This window comes from Bos indicus, chromosome 22, assembly GCF_029378745.1.
Source record: "Bos indicus isolate NIAB-ARS_2022 breed Sahiwal x Tharparkar chromosome 22, NIAB-ARS_B.indTharparkar_mat_pri_1.0, whole genome shotgun sequence".
Classification (NCBI taxonomy): domain Eukaryota; kingdom Metazoa; phylum Chordata; class Mammalia; order Artiodactyla; family Bovidae; genus Bos; species Bos indicus.
In genome coordinates, this window is record NC_091781.1 from 37,340,665 (window position 1) to 37,362,544 (window position 21,880).

Here is a 21,880-nt window from a genome sequence, read left to right on the forward strand (position 1 = left end):
TGGTCCTTCACTGTTAGCTTTGAGGATTAGTCTGCAGTGGCTCATGGTGGTTATATAGTAGTTTCTAATGAAGTTCTAAGGCATTTCATTTTTAAAAGACCATACTCTGTTTAGCCAGTTTGTTTTTTCTAATGTTTTATTACGAAAAATTTCAAACATGGAGAAATTGCTGTATAAATCTTTAACACTGTGTTTGCTTTACCTTATGTTTCACGACTTCAGAGACAGTTACAGACATCAGTACGTTTCATCCTCGGTCACCTTGGCATGCACATGAATATTTATTTATGGGATAGTTTAGAGTAATATTTACAATCAGTAAAACACACAAAGTATAACCAAATTATGGAGCCAGAAATTTCCTCATTCTCTTCCTTTGAAAGAAAAAAGACAGTGAGTAGTTTTATTATCCATCCAAAGTAAAAGGCTGGGCTCTCCAGGGAGCTTTGGTTTTCTTGGTGAAGTTAAAAGCCTGGTGGTGAGGGCCGATGAGTTGTTCCTCATGGGGTCGTACTGGAGGAGCTCACTGGTGAGCAGCACATGGAGAGAGGGCGTTGGTCTGGCTTCTTTCTTTGCTGTTTCTTAACAGTGTGATGGTGGTGAGAAGGCCGTTCGTTGCTCCGTGGGAGCAGGGTGAGGCTCAGCTGTCTGTGGATAAGGTGCATAAAGTAGGAAGTATTGTTAGACACGCTGCAGTATGTGGTATTTGAATTATTTCGTTTTTCCCTTCATGTTCTCAGCCCAGCTTTAGAGGCAGAGGTTTCAAGCACACACTGAGCTGTGGTGTTACCTAGAAACGCCTTGCTTTAAATTTGTTTCTTACCTTATAAAATGAGTTTAGGTGAAATCTTTCTGTAAGTTTAAAGAACACTTGTACTTCGTTTTTCCATTTCCTTAGACTAAGTAAGATACTGGTGGAGAAAAGGACCAAGCCATCTGTGAGTAGACACATCTGTTACTGACATATGTAAGGTTAGAAACCATACCCGTGGGCTGTATTGCATAATTTTGGTGGTAGGTGTTTTATCTGGAACTTAGGATGCAACTCTGGTTTTTAGGTTCTCTTTACACAGCAAATATTTGGCTCATTCTTACCGGACACCTGTATATGAGGCAGTATCTGGGTGGCTTGGAGAAGATGAGTCGTCTTGGGGTACGTTTGATTAGCACACAGGGAGACAACAAAAGCGTAGTTTGGATCTAGGGAATGGGACTTAGGCACCCATTGAGGGCAGGAAGGAGTTAATTTTGTCGTTTCAGAAAGGAGGCTGTGCTGAGATAGCTCTTGGGGGCCTTGAGAGTGGATGTCATTGCATGTCTAAGATTTTTACAGGAACTAGGGTGAATGAGGGCACGTAGGTGGAAGGAGTGGCCCAGACGACTGGAGGGAGCACCAGCCTGGCTTACTGGAGGGCGGCTGTGGCGGCGTGCGCCGGCAGAGCCGCAGCGATGAGCAGGGACAGATAACCGTGGTGCATCTGGAGTCTCCTTCAAGAGTCGAGGGCGTAAACGAAGGGCAGGGGAAGCAGCAGCTGCCCGCGGTCTTAGCTCGGCAGAGGGCATGCTGAGTCCCAGTCTGCTTTCAATGCCTGGGCAGTGCTGCTCGCTGCAGCTTGTCCTAGCTTTCTCTCGAGTTTGCCCAGCTCGCCTGTGGATCTCAGTAGGACTCACAAGGCTGGGGCTGTCCGCCTGCGTAGTTTGCCCTGTGGGCCTCAGACCCAGAACAGTAGTGCAGATGGGTTTCGCAGCTGCAGTCTGGAGACGCAGCTGTGTGAGTACCTGGGAAGTGACCGCAAGTGAGTTTAGAACCAGTGAGCTTTTAAAAAAATGTTCACAGTTTACCTAAAGCCACTCAGTAACATGATTCAAAAACTAACAGTTGAAAGAATGGCTGTTGTAGTGACTAAATCAAATGTATCAAATGTATTTTTAATGAGGATAGGAATAGAGCACGCTCTGTAAACATAGAGTTCTTACTAATTTAAGATAAGCTGGTGGCGCTTTGAAGCTAGAAGTTATCTTTTTTTCCTTACCTGGTTTCTGGGATTTGTGAGAGTTAAGCTGCCTTCACATCATTCTCAGCCACGTTTCCCCACCAACTTGAAATGGCACTTTGGGTGTTTCTGTGCTAGGAGCAAGATGGTGTAGTATCGGGGAGAGTCATCTGTCACAATTTTTCTTAATTAGGAGGACTCTTATATGAATCTCTAAATTCAACCTAGTTCTATTACAAATAGGTATTTTAAAGGCATCAACTTTCCACATATTCTCTCCGGTATTACTGAAAAGTTGTCTTCGTGCAGCTCTCGTAGCTATCTAAGGGTTTCATTTTCCCCCACGTCACAGGGCGGTAGACAGACGGAGAGTCTCCACTTCGCTGCTGTTGAGGGGTGTGTTCAATAACTGTCCCCCTTAAGGGGGTCAGCTCAGCTGCTGTGTGTCCAAATATTACCTTGAGTAAAAGACAACTGAATCATGTATTTAGTGCAATTCATTTTTCTAACAGTTCTCTATAAGGCTAATGCTAAACGCTTTTTCCCTTCTCTCTCAATTAGGGAACTCTCCAGGTTTATTGCTGCTGGGAGGCTACACTGCAAAATAGATAAAGTGAATGAAGTAGTGGAAACCAACAGGTACGTAAGTTTCTGTATCATTTGTAATACTTGCAGCAAAGGACATTCCTAAAACAGAGTGCCTTCTTTTTAAAGTAGGGCAGCTATCGTTACTGTGACTGCTAACTAACTCGTGTGTTCCCTGGATTTACTTATAGACCTGACAGCAAGAACTGGCAGTACCAAGAAACTATCAAGAAAGGAGACCTGCTATTAAACAGAGTTCAGAAACTTTCTAGAGTAATTAATATGTAAAACCAAATACACAAAGGGTTTTCTTTAGCGCTTATTGGGAATTTTTATAGCTTACTTGTGCCCAGTTGAACTGTGTAAAAAATAAATACTGCATTGTTTCTTTCAACTTACCTTTTTCTTATATACATGCACAGCGTTAAGGATGGGGTCCAGTAATACCACATTTACATCCTCTGAATCTTTGGTTTATGGTATAATACTTACAGAGACTACCTGAGTTCAAATCCTGACCCTTCAATAAAACAAAAGTAAGAGATGGCATTAAAACATACAGCATAGGGAATCTTTTCCCACTTAGGGAATCAGAGGGGGTTAAGTGCCGTGGAAAAAGAAACCTAAAACCCGGTAAAGGTGGCGGTGAAATGAGTAGGCCGTGAAGAGCTCTCTGCTGTCGGGTGTCATAGAAGCCTCTCCAGGGAGGTGATTATAAATAAAGAGGAAGGAGAGACCATCTACACCCCTACTGAGGGGAAGAGAGGCACTGGAGGCTTTCAGCAGAGGAGTGGCCAGGCCGCCTCACCGTGTGAGTGTCAGCACGGCCCGGAGCTGGCTGCTGTGGAACGCCTGTGGAGACAGCGGGAGTTGCTCACTGAGTGCGTCCAGGCTAGCTGAAGGCTCATCTTGATAAGAGCAGTTTTGCTAGAGCAAGAGAATCGCAACAGCATTTTACTGTAAAATCAAGGGGAGAGAAGCATGGGTGAGAGGCTACTAAAAACCTTACCAACTTGGATCACTAATTTCTTCAAGAAACTGGAAATGTAAGTACCCTTAACAAAATCCACAACCATAGGATCAGTGCTGTCCGTTAAGGCCAACACAGGCATCACTCATTGCGTTCCTTCTGGAGGATTCGTTTTCAGCCAGTTACCTCATTGCAGTTCATGCTAGAGGGGAAAAGTACCATTAAAATGTCAGTTTCTTAAAATAACTTTCCCTCAACTCCCCGCTATAAAACCACCTAGACTGACGTGATCACAGAGCAAAGCATTTCAACTGAAATGTAGGCTGGATGTTGGCTTTTTTTTTTAACCATTTTAGCCCTACCACCTAAAATTAGAGGAGGGTAATAGGTAAGAGACACTAAATAAAAAAGAAAGACATGCTGTTCATTCCTAGCGCAAGATGGGGAAGCTGAAAACCAAGCCTGCAGATAAATGTCTAGGGAACTTGCTTTATGGTGCATAAGCAATATGATTCTGATGTGAGGGAGTCCAGGTTTTGGAGGCCGTACAGTATAGGACAGATAGCCCTGAACACTGCGGCTAGAAAACCAAACTCTGATCTCTGCTCTCTTCATGCTGGTATCTGATGCTGAAGGGAAAGATTTCCTTCAGCTTGTTTCCTCAGTTTTAGACTGCAGCAGAAAATCAAGCTTATGACGTTCATTTACATAAAAACATTACAAACTGTAAAACACTGTACTCAAACATGTATTTCTTAGGGCATCACCACACGTGTTAGCAGGAACCTGCCGTCACATAGTTGCCGGGGCCACTTAAGCTGCATTTTTATATTCCAAACTGGTGATCTCACTGATGTTTTTCATCACTTATGTTTTTTATATACTAAGACTACATAGAATGATGATGGTTTTCAGCCTTGCTTCTCTGATTTTTGACCAGTGAGAGGCTTCCAGAAGCTTCCAGCTTGCAGACTGGTCAACTACAGGCTACAACGGTCCCCAGCTCCCTCCCACCACCCGATAAATTTCTGGGAAAAAAATTCATGGCGGCTATCTAAAAATAAAAAGACAATTCAAAGTCACTTACCTGGCTTTGCTGTAATACAGATGAGGTTAATGCCAGGCTCCCGTTCCTGCCCTGTTAGCTTCTTCTACCCCCCTGGCCCCACGGCTGTTGGGAGTTTCCTGTCCAGGTCGCACGTCTCTCTGTACTGTATACCTGGGGCTGATGGTAAGCAGATGCTGTTCATCTAGGAGAAGCCATTCAAAGAACTAAAGTCCTAATTTTGAGGTTTTACTCATGAAGGGTACACATCCCAATACAAAAACAAGATTATCATCAAATGACAGTTTCCTGCTAAGGGACAGAGAGAACAGCTGTGTTTAGTCCATTTTAAATACTCGTAAGCTTTCTTCCTTTTGCTCAATGTTTTTAATCAAACCTGGACACTTCTCACTTTTATAAACCATAATCTCATTCATGATGCACTCCAAGTATAAAGTGCATCCACTGGGATGAACAATCTTATGAATATTTAACTTTGAAAATATTTATTGCAAAATGGAGTCTTAAAGCAAATAACACATCAAAATGACATGACACCAACCTGGACTTCTGAATACACTATAGACTTTGTGTTGGAGTATCAAATTCCGATGACGATCAGTCACTGAGTAGTCTTACCACACCACAGTAAAATTTAATCTTCCATACAATAGCACAGAAGATTTTGGCATCGGACTTTCTTAGGATAACAGTGCGACAGAATAACTGAGAAAAATGTTTTGAGAAAGAAGAGCTGTAGATGATACTATAATTTACTAGTAGTCTTTTAGGAAAGGAAATACCGTCAAAAACTGTGTTACTAAGTTTCTGGTGGAACTATTTGCGTGGCGGGAACAGAGATGCAGAGGTGGAGCACACGCTTGTGGAAGCGAGAGAGAGAAGAGGCGGCTGAATGAACCGAGACAGCAGCACTGACACTCGCAGCTCCCGGGCGACACAGGCAGTGGGAAGCCGCAGCGTGACGGCCCAGCTCACCGGGGGGGGGGGGGGGGGGGGGGGGGGGGGGTTCTCGGGAGGAAGTGGGGGTCGGAGGGAGGGGTGTGTGTACACTTACAGTCCTTCCACTGTTGTACAGCAAAAACAACACAATTAAAAAATGAGGACAAACCTTAACATTTCTCAAAAGGAAAAATGAATGGAGGACAAAAAAGACTATTAGACTAATACAGATGGAAATGCTGAGGTATCACCTCATGCCAGTCAGAAGGGGTATCATTAAAAAATCTAGTCAGTCAAGCCAAAGGGCGTGGAGAAAAAGAAACACTGCCATTGTGTTTTCAGCGAATGTAACCTGCTAACAGAAGGAAAAAAAAAAACAGCATGGAGATTCTTAAGCTAAAGATAGGTCTACCACATACTCTGGCCTTCTCACTCCTGCCTGGTTTCTCTTGAGTCTCTCCAAGTTAACAAATGTAATTCCAAATGACACCTGCATCCCAACATTCACTGCAGCGATATTTATCACCAGCCACCTCTGCAAGCCACCACAGAGTTCATGGTCAGGGATGTACGGATAAACGTGGTAAAGATGTGTGTGTATAGAACATATATATGTATACACACACACAAATATATACACACTGGAATACGACCTACCAATCAAAAAGCATGCAAAATGCCTTTTCCAGTGATGTGAATGATCTTAAGTGACCATCCTGTGATGATGCTCTTAGGTATAGGAAGTCAGAGAGGGACCGACACCTAACGCAAACTCCTACGTGCAGAATCTAAAGACGTACCAGTGAACACACTTAAAAACCGAGTTTTCTTAATTACAAGGTTGGCATTAACATAAGCACAGTCTTATACACAGAATATGTGGGGTTCCCATGGATAGTCTCCTAAGCATCTCCCCACCTAACTAACACAGCATCCCCAGCATCACACTTGAGGCAGCCTTCGAATCTCTGTATGGGGTGCAGGATAAGGGGAAAGATAATGAGACAGAAGCCCTGGCACACTGCACTCTTACAGGTGCAGAGCTTTTGTAGGGCTCCAGTTGCCAAAGACAAGAGCAGGGCCTGAGGGGATGCTGCCGCCTTGTGGACACTTCCTGTAACAACAAAACTGCAAGCACCTTACAGTGTCCATCTTCAGATGGGTGGATAAACACGGTAAACAAACATAATCACACATATAAATGCGTATACACACTCATGCATAAACAAATATTCCCTGGAATCACACACACAAATCAAAAAAGCATGAAAACTATCTTTTCCAGCAACAACGGATACACTGATGAATATCCTAACGGAAGGAAGGCAGAGAGGACCAACAGCCTAAGAAAACTCTATTTGGTACCTAAATGTTGACATCAATGAATACATTTCTCAACTGAGTTTTGTAAATTAGGAACTTGGGATTCACAGAGGGATGGTCATATATATGCACAATAAATAATGCACAAAGACCAAGCATATAGCACAGGCAGTTCTGCTCAGCAGCATTTAACTACCTTCAGGGCAAGACAATTCCAAGAGGAAGACATATATGTGGAAGTGAATCACGTGGCTGTACACCCAAAACAACTGGACACTGGAACTGTATCCACCACACAAGAAACATTAACTTTCAAAAGAAACCAAATGTGAAGAGTCTTCTTCTCAGGCCTGGGGGCCTTCTACTGCTGTCACACCCCGGGAACCTGAGCAGCCGTTGGACTCAAGGCCAGACTGAGCGAAATGAAGAAACTTCGGGGGAGGTACCGAAAACACACCCTCCTTGGATCTAGAGTGCCTGGACCGCAGGGGATGGGACCCCACTCTCCAATGCAGGCAGGCTGTCCCACAGCTCAACCAAGCCTCGTAGGCCCCCCAAGAAGGTGGACCCTCTAGGCTGAGAGCTCCGAACAGACACCATTCAGTCTCCCCCATGTGGGTTCCCACCTCAGCATCTTACCTTGGCATCTCCACACCAGACTACCATGGCGTCCCCAGGATCACCTCTGTTGCTGGCTTGGGATTTGTCTGGGGTGGTGCAGATAAGAGGGAAGATGTAAGGAGAGCAAGTCCTGGCACATTCCACTGTCATCTACAACCCAGGAAAACGACTTTCCTCTAAGGCTCTGAATATGCTAGGAAATCCTCAAGTGGGGCTGAGAAAGTGCTGCCGCCTTGTGGACACTTCTGGTAATAACAGTTGAAAACCAGTGTTTCGGAGCACTTCAAATCACAAAGCCTGTGTGGGGATGTAGGGACATCTCTCCTCAAGCAATGTGCTGGGGAAGGTAATCAGACAGCATATCAAAACACGGGGAACATTCAAGAAGACAATCTCAAGAGGTCACTTTAAGGCACATTGGTTTAATTTTTATTTTATTTGCACTGCACAGGAAACAGGCCCCACACTGCTAATTAATAGAGAACTGCATATCAAAACCATAAATAGGTAAAACCTCCCACCACTCAGAACAGTCATTCACAAAAACACTACCAACAATAAATGATGGAAAGGGCCTTCAGAAAACACAACCCTCCCACGTTTGCTTTGGGTAACGTCAACTGGGAACAGCCAGGACATACAACAGGAGGGAGCTTCCTTCAAAAACTAAATAGGAGCTACCACAGTATCTGGCCATCTCAGTGCTGGGCCTCTGCAGGTGGAGAACAGATCATCCAAAAGAGACCTCCACACCCCAGTGTCCACTGCACCAGTATCTATCACAGGCCAAGACGGCATGCACACCTAGAGGTCATTTTCAGAGATGGTGATAAATACGTGGGACACACACAGTCACATACATACATACACACACACACCCATATACACACATTCACTGGCATATGATGTAGCAATCAAAAAGCATGCAGTATGTCTTTGCAGCAAATGAATGGACACTGATGATCCTAAGTGAAGCATGTCGGAGAAGGAATAATTGCCTCAGAAAATTCCACTGGGTAAGAGCTGAAAACTGATAACCAATGCACACATTTATCAACTAAGTTTTGTACATTAGAAGCTTGGGATTAACATTCGGACTGTCATATACATACAATAAATAATCCAAAAGGACCTAGCGTGTAGCAGAAGGAATTCTACTCAGCAGTCTCTACCTACCTACAGGGCAAAACAATTCCAAGAGGAGGACATAAATGTACAAGTGAATTAGGTGGCTGTACACCCCAAACAAACATGACACTGGAAAAGACTTGTATCCACCACGCAAGAACAATTAACTTTCAAATAAAACCAAATGTGAACAGTATTCCCCTCAGTCCTGGGGTCACTGGACTCTCACATCCCAGGAGCCTGAGAACCCTTGGGACCCAAGGTTGGACTGAACTGGAGCTGAGGCAGCTGGGGAGGGGGTACCAAAACGAAGTCCTGCTTGAACCTGGAGTGGCTGGTCCCTGGCAGATGGGACCCCATGCTCCAGATCCAGCTGGGCCACCCCACAGCTCACTAAAGCACAGTATGCTGGAAAAAGTGGACCCTCTAGGCTGAGAGGGCTTTGATTAGGCATCTGGTCTCCAGTCTCCTCAAGATGGGTTCCCACAACAGTTTCTTACCACAGCATTTTCTCCACCTGGCTTCCACAGCATCCCCAGCATAGCCTTCTGTGGAGGCTTGGCATTTGTCTGGGTGGTGCAGATAAGGGGGAAGATGTAATGAGACCCGAACCCTGGCACATTCCACTCTCATCTACAACCAGGGAACACGACTTTTCTCTAGGGCTCTGGTTGCCAGGAACCCCCCGTATGAGCCTGAGAAAGTGGTGCCCGCTTGTGGACACTTCTAGTAACAACAGCTTAAAAATCTGCTTTAGAGCACTTCAAATTCACCAAGTCTGCGGGGCTGCTGGGACACTTCTTAAGCAATGTGCTGGGGTTGGTAATTGGAGAGCATATCAAAACACAGGGAAGTTTCAAGAAGACAATTTCAAGAGCTTACTTTAAGGCACATGAATGTGGTTTTTCTTCTTTTCTTTTTTATCGAAAGGACAGGAAACAGGCTTCAAATCGCTAATGAATAGAGAACTGCAATCAAAACTATGAGGTACCATCTCCCACCACTCAGAACGGTCATTAACAAAAAGACTACTGACAATAAATGCTGCAGAGGGCCTCGAGAAACCAGAAGGGTCACACACTTGCTTTGGGAAGTGTCAACTGGGAACAGCCAGGACACAAAACAGCAGGGAGCGTCCTTCAAAAAGTAAACAGGAGCTACCACAGTATCTGGCCTTTGCAGTGCTAGGACTCTGCAGGTGGAAAATGTATCATCCGAAAAGACACCTACACACCTGTATTCACTGCAATGCTATTTATGACGTGCCAAGACTGCATGCATACACAGAGCCCATTTTCAGAGATGGATGGATGAACACGTGGCACATGACACACATACAGACATCTGTATACACACATTCACTGGCATAGGACAGCACGATCAAAAAGTAGGCAAAATGCCTTTTCCAGCAACATGAACAGAGACGCTAACGACAGGCGAAGCAACTCAGAGAAGAAACAACTGCCTCAGTAAACTCCACTGGTACAGTTTAGAGGGTACAGTCTAAAAACAGATATCAACACACAGTTTTCAACCGAGCTTTGTAATTAGAAGCTTGGGATTAATACAGGGACACTCATATATATACCAATAAATAATGTACAAGGACTTCAAGTATAGCAGAGAGAATTCTACTCAGCTGCCTCTACCTACCTATAGGGAAAAACAATTCCAAGAAGAAGACATACATGTATAAGGGAAGGTGTCTATATATCCTAACCAAAGGCAACACTGGAAATGATTTGTATCCACCATGCTAGAAGACAACTTTCAAAGAAACCAAATACGAACATTATTCCCTTCAGTCCAGGGGCCCCTGGGCACTCTCTTAGCCCAGGAGCCTGAGCACCCTTGGGACACAAGGCCGGACTGAGCTGGAGTTGAGGCAGCTGGGAAGGGCGTACCAAAAGGAGCCCTCCTCAGACCTGCAGTGCCTGGTCCCTGGAGGACAGGACTCCATGCTCAAGATCCAGGCAGCCCGTCCCACAGCTCAGCCAAGCCTCATATGCCCAGAAAATGGTGGACCCTCAAGGTAGAGAGAGCTCTGAACAGGCACCTGGCCCTGTCTCCCAGATGTGGGATCCCACCACAGCCTCTTCCCTCCGCATCTCCCCACCTGACTACCACTCATCACAGGCTCTGCTTCTGTGTAGGCTTGGGATTTCTCTGGGGTGTGCAGAAAAGGGGGAAGACATAAAGAGATTCGAGCCCTGGCAAGTTCCACTCTCATTTAAAACCAGGGAATACGACTTTTCTCTAGGACCCTGGGTTCCCAGGAAAACCTCAAATGGGCCTGAGAAAGTGCTGCCACCTTGTGGACACTTCTCATAACAACAGCTTAAAATTCATGCTTTCGAGCACTTCAAATATGCACTCATCTCACACGCCTCTAAGTAATGCTCAAAATTCTCCAAGCCAGGCTTCAAAAGTATGTGAACCAAGAAATTCCAGATGTTCAGGCTGGATTTAGAAAAGGCAGAGGAACCAGAGATCAAATTGCCAACATCCGTTGGATCATAGAAAAAGCAAGAGAATTAAAGAAAAACATTTACTTCTGCATCATTGATTACGCCAATGCCTTTGGGTGGATCACAACAAACTGTGGACAATTCTTAAAGAAATGGGAATACCAGACCACCTTACCTGCTTCCTGAGAAATCTGTATGCAGGTCAAAAAGGAACAGTGAGAACCAGACATGGAACAATGGACTGGTTCCAAATTGGGAAAGGAGTACGTCAAGTCTATATATTGCCACCCTGCTTGTTTAACTTCTATGCAGAGTACATCATGTGAAATGCTGGGCTGGATGAAGTACAAGATGGAATCAAGACTGCCGGGAGAAATACCAATAACCTCAGATATGCGGATGATACCACCCTTAAGGCAGAAAGTGAAGAAGAACTAAAGAGCCTCATGATGAAAGTGAAAGAGGAGAGTGAAAAAGCTGGCTTAAAACTCAACATTCAGAACATGAAGACCACGGCATCCGGTCCAATCACTTCACAGCAAATAGATTGGGAAACAATGGAAACCGTGACAGACTTTATTTTCTTGGGCTCTAAAGTCACTGCAGATGGTGACTGCAGCCATGAAATTAAAAGACTCTTGCTCCTTGGAAGAAAAGCTATGTCCAACCTAGACAGCATGTTAAAAAGCAGAGACATTACTTTACCAACAAAGGTACATGTAGTCAAAGCTTTGGTTTTTCCAGCAGTCATGTATGGATGTGAAAGTTGGACCATGAAGAAGGCTGAGCGTCGAAGAAGTGATACTTTTGAACTGTGGTGTTGGAGAAGACTCTTGAGAGTCCCTTGGACTGCAAGGAGATCAAACCAGTCCATCCTAAAGGAAATCTGTCCTAAATATTCACTGGAAGGACTGATGTTGAAGCTGAAGCTCCAATACTTTGGCCACCTGATGCAAGGAACTGACTCATTAGAAAAGACCCTGATGCTGGGAAAGATTGAAGGCAGGAGGAGAAGGGGATGGCAGAGGATGAGATGGTTGGATAGCATCAGTGACTCGATGGACATGAACTTGAGCAGGCTCTGGGAGTTGGTGATGGACAGGGAAGCCTCCTGTGCTGCAGTCCATGGGGTTGTAAAGAGTTGGACACGACTGAGTGAACTACACTGCGGGGATGTAGGGACACCTCTCCTGAAGCAGTGTGCTGGGTGGGTAATCAGAGAGCATATCAAAATAAAGGGAACCTTCAAGAAGACAATCTCAAGAGGTCACTTTAAGGCATATTAATGTTTCTTTTTTTCTTTTGCTTGGAAAGCACAGGATACAGGCTCAAGATTGCTAATTAACAGAGAGCCACACATCAAAACTATTAATCAGGTACCACCTCCTACCACTCAGAATGCTCATTCACTAAAGACTACAGACACAGCTGGAGAGGACCTGGAGAAACGGCAATCCTCAACGTTTGCTTTGGGAACTGTCAACTGGAGAAAGCCAGGACCCAGAACAGGAGGGAGCTTCTGCCAAACACTTAACAGGACCTATCACATTATGTATTCTTCTCAATGCTGGGACTGCACAGGCGGAGAACGTGTCACCCACAAAGACACCTACACTCCAGAGTTCACCGCACCAATATTTATCTCAGGCCAGGACTGCATGCACACACAGTGTCCATTTTCAGAGACAGATGGATGAACACGTGGCACACGCACAGACACACACATCCTTATTCATATATTCACTGGCATATGACACAGCAATCAAAAAGCACGCAAAATGCCTTTCCAGCAACATGAACAGACACTGATGATCTTAAGGGAAGCTAGTCAGAGTAAGAACAACTGCCTAACAAAACTCCATTGAGTGCAATCTAAAAGTTCATACCTATGACCACATTTATCACCTGAGTTTTATAAATTAGAAGCTTGATATTAACGGAGTCACAGTCATATACGTACAATAAAAATGTGCAAGGACCTAGCATACAGCAGAGGGAATTCTACTCAGCAGCCTCTATCTACAGGGCAGAACAGTTCCAAGAGGAAGACACTTATGCGTAAGTCAATCAGGTGGCTGGACACCCAAAACAAACACAACACCGGAAATGAGTTCTATCCACCATGCAAGAAACATTACCTTTCAGAAGAACCCAAACGTGAACGGTCTTCCACTCAGTCCTGGGGTCCCTGGGCACCCTCACAGCCCAGGAGCCTGAGTAGCTGTGGGACCAAGGCCGGACTGGGTGGGGGCTGAGGCAGCTGGGGAGGATGTGCCCAAAAGAAGTCTTCCTCGGACCTGGACACCCGGGTCCATGGGCACGGGACACCACGCTCCAGATCAGGTGGGCCGTCCCACAGCTCAACCAAGTCTAGTACGCCCAAAAGGGTAGACCCTCTTGGCAGAGAGAGCTCTGAATAGGCACCTCGTCTCCAGTCTCCTCAAGGTGGATATCCACCACAGCCTCTTACACCATGGATCTCCCACCTGACTACCACAGCATGCCCAGCATCGCGTTCTGTGCAGGCTTGGAATTTGTCTGGGGTGGTGCAGATAAGGGAGAAGATGTAAAGAGACCCAGGCCCTGGCACATTCCACTCATCTACAACCCAGGAACATGACTTTTCTCTAGGGCTCTGGTTGCCAGGAAAACATCAAATGGCCCTGACAAAGTGCTGCCGCCTTGTGGACACTTCTAGTAACAACAGCTTAAAAATAAATGCTTCAGAGCACTTCAAATTCACAAATTTTGAAGTGTGGGGCTGTAGGGACACCTCTCCTGAAACAATGCTTTGGGGTGGATAATCGGAGAGCATATCGAAACAAAGGGAACCTTCAAGAAGACAATCTCAAGAGCTCACTTTAAGGCACAATAGTGTTTTTGTTTGCTTGCTTGTCTGGGGAGAACAAGAAACAGGCTCCACATCGTTAATTAGTAGAAAATTGCACATCGAAATCATAATGAGTACCACCTCCCACCACTCACAACCGTCATTCACAAAAACACTACAGATAATAAGTGTTGAGGAGGGGCTGGAGAAACCAGAGCCCTCCCACATCTGCTTCGGGAAATATCAACTGGGGCCAGCGAGGACAATGAACAGGAAGGAGCGTCCTTCAGACAGTAAACAGGAGCTACAACAGTATCTATCCTTCTCAGCGCTGGGACTCTGCAGGTGGAGAACAGATCATCCGATAAGGTACCTACTCCCCAGCATCCACCGCACCAATATTTATCAGCCTAAGACTGCATGCACACAGAGAGCTCATTTTCAGAGATGGATGGATAAACACATGATACACACATATATATACACACACACATATTCATATACACATATTCACTGGCATATGACACAGCAATCAAAAAGTATGCAAAATACCTTCTCTAGCAAGATGAACAGACATTTTGATGATCCTAACGGTAGCTAGTCAGACAAGGAACAGTTGCCTAAGAAAACTCCATTGGGTACAATGAGAAAGTTGATACCAATGATCACATTTATTAACCAAGTTTTATAAATTACAAGCTTGGGACTGACAGAGGGACAGTCATATACATCCAATAAAAAATGCACAAGGACTAGCATATTGTACATGGGTTTCTACTCTGCAGCCTCTAACTCTCTACCCAGAAAAACAGTTCCAAGAGCAAGACATTTATGCATAAGTGAACCCAGCGGCTGTACGCCCAAAGGAAACAGGACACTGCAAATGAACTGCATCCACATGCAAGAAACAGGAACTTTCAAAAGAAACCAAATATGACGGTGTTCCACCCAGTCAAGGGGCCCCTCGGCTCTAACAGTCCAGGAGCCTGAGTGCCCCGGGACCCAAGGCCGGATTGGGCAGGAGCTGAGGCAGCTGGGGATGGTGTACCAGAAGGAAGCCCTCCTCAAACCTGGAGTGCCTGGACCATGGCGAAGGGATTTCATGCTAGAGATCCAGGCAGGCTGTCCCACAGCTCAGCCAAGCCTAGTACACCCCACAAACGGTGGACCCTCTAGGCAGAGAGTGCTCCAAATAGGCTGCTGGTTCCAGTCTCCCTGAGATGGGCTCCCAGCACAGCCTCTTACCTCGGCATGTCCCCAAGTGGCTACCACAGCATCCCCGAATCGCCTTCTTCATAGGCTTGGGATTTGTCTGGGTGGTACAGATAGAGGGGAAGATGTACGGAGACCCAGGCCCTGGCACATTCCATTCATCTACAACCCAGAAACACAACTTGTCTCCAGGGCTCTGGCTTCCAGTGAAAGTTGCTCAGTCGTGTCTCTTTGGGACCCCATGGGCTATACAGTCCGTGGAATTCTTCAGGCCAGAATACTGGAGTGGGTAGCCTTTCCCTTCTCCAGGGGATCTTCCCAACCCAGGGATCAAACCCAGGTCTCCCACATTGCAGGCAGATTCTTTACCAGCTGAGGCATAAGGAAAGCGTCCACAAGACGGCAGGCCTTCTAATGGGCCTGAGAAAGTGCTGCCGCCTTGTGGGCACTTCTGGTAACAACAGCTTAAAAATCAGTGTTTTAGAGCACTTCAAACTCACAAAGCTTGTGGGGCTGTAGAGACCCCTCTCCTCAAGCAATGTGCTGGGATGGGTAATCGGAGAGCATATCAAAACAAAGGGAACCTTCAAGAAGACAATCTCAAGAGGTCACCTTAAAGCACAGGAAACGGGCTCCAGATCACTCATTAATGGAGAACTGCACATCAAAACTCGGAGAAGGCGATGGCACACCACTCCAGTACTCTTGCCTGGAAAATCCCGTGTACTGAGGAGCCCGGTAGGCTGCAGTCCATGGGGTCGCTGAGAGTCTGACACGACTGAGCGACTTCACTTTCATGCATTGGAGAAGGAAATGGCAACCCACTCCAGTGTTCTTGCCTGGAGAATCCCAGGGACGGGGGAGCCTGGTGGGCTGCCGTCTATGGGGTCACACAGAGTCGGACACGACTGAAGTGACTTAGCAGCAGCAGCAGCACATCAAAACTACAATGAGGTACCACCTCCCACCACGCACAACACTCATTCACAAAAACACCACCAACAATAAATGCTGCAGAGGGCCTGGAGAAACCAGAACCCTTTCATATTTTCTTTGGGTAACAACAATTGGGAACAGCCAGGACACAGAACAGGAGGAAGGTCCCTCCAAAAACTAAATGGGAGCTACCACAATCTCTGGCCTTCTCAATGCTAGGCCTCTGCATGTGGATAACAGACCATCTGATAAGACACCTATGCTCCAGTGCTCACTGCACCGATATTTATCACACCCCAAGACCGCATCATTTTGCCAACAAAGGTCCATCTAGTCAAAGCTATGGTTTTTCCAGTAGTCAGGTATAGATGTGAGAGTTGGACTATAAAGAAAGCTGAGTGCTGAAGAATTGATGCTTTTGAACTGTGGTATTGCAGAAGACTCTTGAGAGTCCCTTGGACTGCAAGGAGATCCAACCAGTCCATCCTAAAGGAAATCAGTCCTGAATACTTATTGGAAGGACTGATGCTAAAGCTGAAACTCCAATACTTTGGCCATCTCATGCGAAGAACTGACTCATTTGAAAAGACCCTGATGCTGGGAATGACTGAAGGTGGGAGGAGAAGGGGACAACAGAGGATGAGATGGTTGGATGGCATCACCAACTCAATGGACGTGAGTTTGAGCAAGCTCCAGGAGTTGGTGATGGACAGGGAAGCCTGGTGTGCTGCAGTCCATGGGGTCGCAAAGAGTCGGACACGAGCAAGCAACTGAACTGAACTGAAGACTGCGTGCACACACAGTATCCACTTTCAGAGATGGATAAACACGTGGTACACACACACACACACACACACACACACACACACACTCATATGCATATATTCACTGGCAAATGATGCAGCAATCAAAAAGTATGAAAAAGTCTTTTCCAGCAACATGAACAGACATGCTGATGATGATCCTAAGGGAGGTCAGTCAGAGAAGGACAGCTGTTTAACTCCATTGGGTACAATCTAAAAACTGATACCAATGAACATACTTATAAATTCAGTTTTGTAAATTAGGAAGTAGGGATTATCATATGGACAGTCATACACATACAATAAATAATCCAATAAATAATCCACAGGGACCTAGCCTTTAGCACCGGGAATTCTAAGCAGCCTGTAATTACAAACAGGTGTAACTGAATCAGGTGACTACACCTAAAACACACACGGCACTGGAAATGAACTGTATCACCATGCAAGAAAAATTAACTTTCAAAACAAACCAAACTGAACGGTCTTCTGCTCAGGCCTGGGGACCCTGGGCTGCTTTCAAACCACAGAAGCCTGAGCAGACCTGGGACCCAAGGCCAGACTGAGCTGGAGCTGAGGGAGCTGGGGATGATGTGCCAAAAAGATGCCCTCCTTGGACCTGGAGAGCCTGGTCCGTGGGGGATTGGACCCCACACTCCAGATCCAGGCAGACTGCTCCACAGCTCAACCACAGTGTGCATGATGTGTTCAAAAACCAGTGGACCCTCTAGGCTGAGAGAGCTCTGAATAGGCACGTGCTGTCCAGTCTCCCCGAGGTGGGTCCCCACCTCAGCCTCCTACTTCAGCATCTCCCTACCTGACTACCAGGGCCTCCCCAGCACTGCCTTCTGTGCAGGCTTGGGCTTTGTCTGAGGCTGATTCGGAGAAAGATGTAAGGAGGCCTGAGCCCTGGCACATTCCACTCTCATCTACAACCCAGGAACATGACTTTTCTCTAGGGCTCCGGTTGCCAAGAAATTCGAAAGTGGCCTGAGAAAGTTACGCTGCCTTGTCGATTCTTCCCATAAGAACAACTTAAAAACGAATGTTTAGTAGCACTTCAAATTGCAAGGCCTTTGGGGGGTAAGGGTTTTCCTGGTGGCTCGGTGGATAAAGAATTCGCCTGCAGTTCCCGAGACGCATGAGATATGGCTCCATTCCTAGGTCAGGATGATCCCCTGGAGGAGAGGAGGCGATCCATTTTTGTCTGTAGAACCCCATGGACAGAGGAGTCTGCAGGGCTACAGTGCGCTGGGTCACAGAGAGTTCACCATGACTGAAGTGACTGAGCACATGGGGTGTGATGGACATCCTTCCTTAAGCATGTCCTTAGGTAGATAACTCAACACCAGCGCAAAACATGGTGAACCTTTAAGAGTTCAATTTACTGCAGATTGTTTTTTGTTATTGTTGCTTTCCTTTTATTTGGAAGGCATATGAAAAGAGGCTCCAAGTCAGTTACCTTTGGAGAACTGCAAATTAAAACTGTAACGAAGTATCACCTCCCACCACTCAGATTGGCCATCGTCAAAAAGACTACCAATGTTAAATGTCAGAGATGGCCTGGAGAAAAGATAACCCTCTTATGCCATTTCAAAGAATGTCAATTGGTAACAGCCATGATGGATAACAGGCTTCCCTCGTGGCTCAGCTGGTAAAGAATCTGTCTGCAATGCAAGAGACCTGGGTTCAATCCCTGGGTTGGGAAGATCCCCTGGAGAAGGGAAGGCTACCCACCCCAGTATTCTGGCCTGGAGAATCCCATAGTCCATAGGTTGCAGAGTCGGACATCACTGAGCAACTTCCACTTATTTATGATGGTATAAGGCTTCCTTAAAGAACTAAAATGGAGAAGGCAATGGCACCCCACTCCGGTACTCTTGCCTGCAAAATCCCATGGACGGAGGAGCCTGGAAGGCTGCAGTCCATGGGGTCGCTAAGAGTCGGACACAGCTGAGCGACTTCAATTTCACACACTGGAGAAGGGAATGACAACCCACTCCAGTGTTCTTGCCTGGAGAATCCCAGGGACAGGGGAGCCTGGTGGGCTGCCGTCTATGGGGTCACAGAGTCAGACACGACTGAAGCGACTTGGCAGCAGCAAAGAACTAAAAATGGAGCTACAACATAATCCAGTCGTCTCACTCCTGGGCCTCTCAGTGGAGAGAGAACATAATTCGAAAAGACACAGGCACCACAGTATTCACTGTAGCAGTATTTACACAGCCAAGACCTAGAAGCAACCAGCGCCCACCTTCAGACGGTGGTGTATATACAGTGGAGGATGACTAAGCCTGTAAAGGAACATAATAATGCTGCTGCAGCTCCATGAATTCGACTGGACATTACCATACTATGTGAAGTAATTCCCAATGGGAAAGACAAATAAAGGATTATATTATTCACACGTGGAATCCACAATACGGCACAAGTGAACCCATAAACAGAACAGAAACAGACTCACAGACAGAGAGACTAGGCTTCTGGTTGCCACGGTTGAGAGACGGGAGATGATGTAGTGAGGACTTGTGGTTAGGAGACGCAAAGTATTACATTCAGAATGAATAAACGCCAAGATCCGATTGTACAGCATGGGGAACTATATTCAGTCTGCTGGGATAAACCATAACAGAAAAGATTACCTAAAAGGAATGTGTATGTGTAAAACTGAGTCACTGCTACACAGGGAGACTGGCACAACATTGTAAATGTACTTCAATTTAAAAAAGGAAAAAGGTGCAATTTAAAAAACTACTGAACAAAAAAAAAGGTGGGGAGGGGAACCTGTTTTTGAAGATGATTAGGAGTTGACACTTGACATCGGTCCTTGATTTCAGGATGAAAAGACAGGAGGCTGTTGTAATCCTGCATGTTCGTAATGCTCCAAAAACTCACAGTTGTTAATGACAAACCTCTTACCTTCAAAGCAGCTATGGGGAAATGAAGTTACATTCCTGTGTGAATACATGAAATGCTCCAATAATCACTGGTTTGGGCTTTGAAGGCAGAGAGTCGCAGGCGTACACTGTTCTTCCATTTTTGAAGACCTACAAACAATATGAGCAACGCGTGACACGCTGTTGGTGGGAATGTAAACGGATACAGCCACCATGGGGAACAACATGGACAGACCTTTAAAAACTGGGAATAAAACTACCATATGACCAGGAAATCTCACTACTGGGCACGTGCTCTGAGATCACAATGGTAAAAGGCACACGTACCCCAGTGTTCACTGCAGCACTGTTTACAATAGCCAGGACATGGACGCAACCTAGATGTCCGAATGGATAAAGAAAGTGTGGTACATACATACAATGGGATATTACTCAGTCATAAAAGGCAATGCATTTGAGTCAGTTCTAGTGACGTGGATGAACGGACAGCCTATTACATACAGTAGTAAGTCAGAGAAAAACAAATAGCATATATTAATGCATATATGAGAAATCTAGAAAGACAGTCCTGATGAACCTACTTGCAGGGCAACAATGGAGATGCAGACACAGAGAACAGACTTGCGGACACAGTGCGGGAAGGAGAGGGAGGGATGAACTGAGAGAGTAGCATGGAGACATACACGTGACCAGAAGCAAAAGAGACAGTCAGTGGGAATCTGCTGTATAATGCGGGGAGCTCAGCCTTGTGGGCTGTGACAACCTAGAGGGGTGGGATGGGGCGGGAGGCAGGTTCAGGAGGGAAGGGGCATATGTAGACCTTTGGCTGATTCATGTTGACATATGGCGGAAATCAACAGAACATTGTAAAGCAATTATCCTTCAATTAAAAATTTTAAAAATGCTTTGAAAAAGAGTGATAAAAAAATTATAAAGAATGCATGTCAGTTCAGTCCAGGCCATTATAACCCTGAAGTACATGGTCAAGGGGGAAGGTGACGTCCTGTCGTTCAGAAATCTCTTGTAATGGCATAATCTACCCTGTGTACACTGGATGTGAGAAATAGAAGGCACAACTAGCGAGTGATGAGTCAGCCTTCATTCCAGCAATTATGTATCATACATCCTGACACCGCCTTGTGGGAGTGATCACCTAGTCTTACCAACAGGTGGCGCCCTGACAACTGTAGCAACCCTCTCTTTAGGAAGTTACCAGAGATCTGCTTTTCCAAAGAGCCTCTGCAATCACTGGGATTATTAGTACTGATAAAACTCTATACTAGGTTTTTGAGGACTCTCAGTTCAGTTCAATCACTCAGTCGTGTCTGACTCTTTGCAACCCCATGAACCACAGCATGCCAGGCCTCCCTGACCATCACCAACTCCCAGATTTCACCCAAACCCATGTCCATTGAGTCGGTGATGCCAATCATCTCATCTTGAGTTAGATCAATCTCATCTTCTGTTGCCCCCTTCTCCTCCTGCCCTCCATCCTTCCCAGCATCAGGGTCTTTTCAAATGAGTCAGCTCTTCGCATCTGGTGGCCAAAGTACTGGAGTTTCAGCTTCAGCATCAGTCCTTCCAATGAATATTCAGGACTGATCTCCTTTGAGATGGACTGGTTGGATCTCCTTGCAGTCCAAGGGACTCTCAAGAGTCTTCTCCACCACCACAGTTCAAAAGCATTAATTCTTAGGCGCTCAGCTTTCTTTATAGTCCAACTCTCACATCCATACATGACCACTGGAAAAACCACAGCCTTGACTAGATGGACCTTTGTTGACAAAGTGATGTCTCTGCTTTTCAATATGCTGTCTAGGTTGGTCATAACTTTCCTTCCAAGGAGTAAAGGTCTTTTAATTTCATGGCTGCAAGCACCATCTGCAGTGATTTTGGAGCCCAGAAAAATAGTCAGCCACAGTTTCCACTGTTTCCCCATCTATTTGCCATGAAGTGATGGGACCGGATGCCATGATCTTCGTTTTCTGAATGTTGAGCTTGAAGCCAACTTTTTCACTCTCCTCTTTCACTTTCATCAAGAGGCTCTTTAGTTCTTCTTCACTTTCTGCCATAAGGGTGGTGTCATCTGCATATCTGAGGTTATTGAT

The 21,880-nt window shown here is 45.8% G+C and overlaps 2 protein-coding genes across 25 annotated transcripts in view; one reads left to right on the forward strand and one right to left on the reverse strand.

Moving 5' to 3' along the window:
* The window catches only part of PSMD6 (proteasome 26S subunit, non-ATPase 6), an 18,637-nt gene extending 15,664 nt beyond the window's left edge, over positions 1–2,973 (forward strand). The window contains exons 7-8 of the mRNA XM_019984110.2: positions 2,556–2,633; positions 2,771–2,973. Of these exons, the coding sequence (XP_019839669.2) occupies positions 2,556–2,633; positions 2,771–2,867 (175 nt within the window). The 3' untranslated portion in view covers positions 2,868–2,973. The remainder of the gene's footprint in view (positions 1–2,555; positions 2,634–2,770) is intronic.
* The window catches only part of ATXN7 (ataxin 7), a 159,532-nt gene continuing 137,770 nt past the window's right edge, over positions 119–21,880 (reverse strand). For 2 of the 24 annotated variants that reach the window (XM_070776363.1, XM_070776361.1), the window contains one exon: positions 119–19,922. The gene's annotated coding sequence lies outside the window, so the exon portion shown is untranslated. The remainder of the gene's footprint in view (positions 19,923–21,880) is intronic. The other 22 variants (XM_070776377.1, XM_070776376.1, XM_070776365.1 and 19 more) reach the window with 22 other exon arrangements.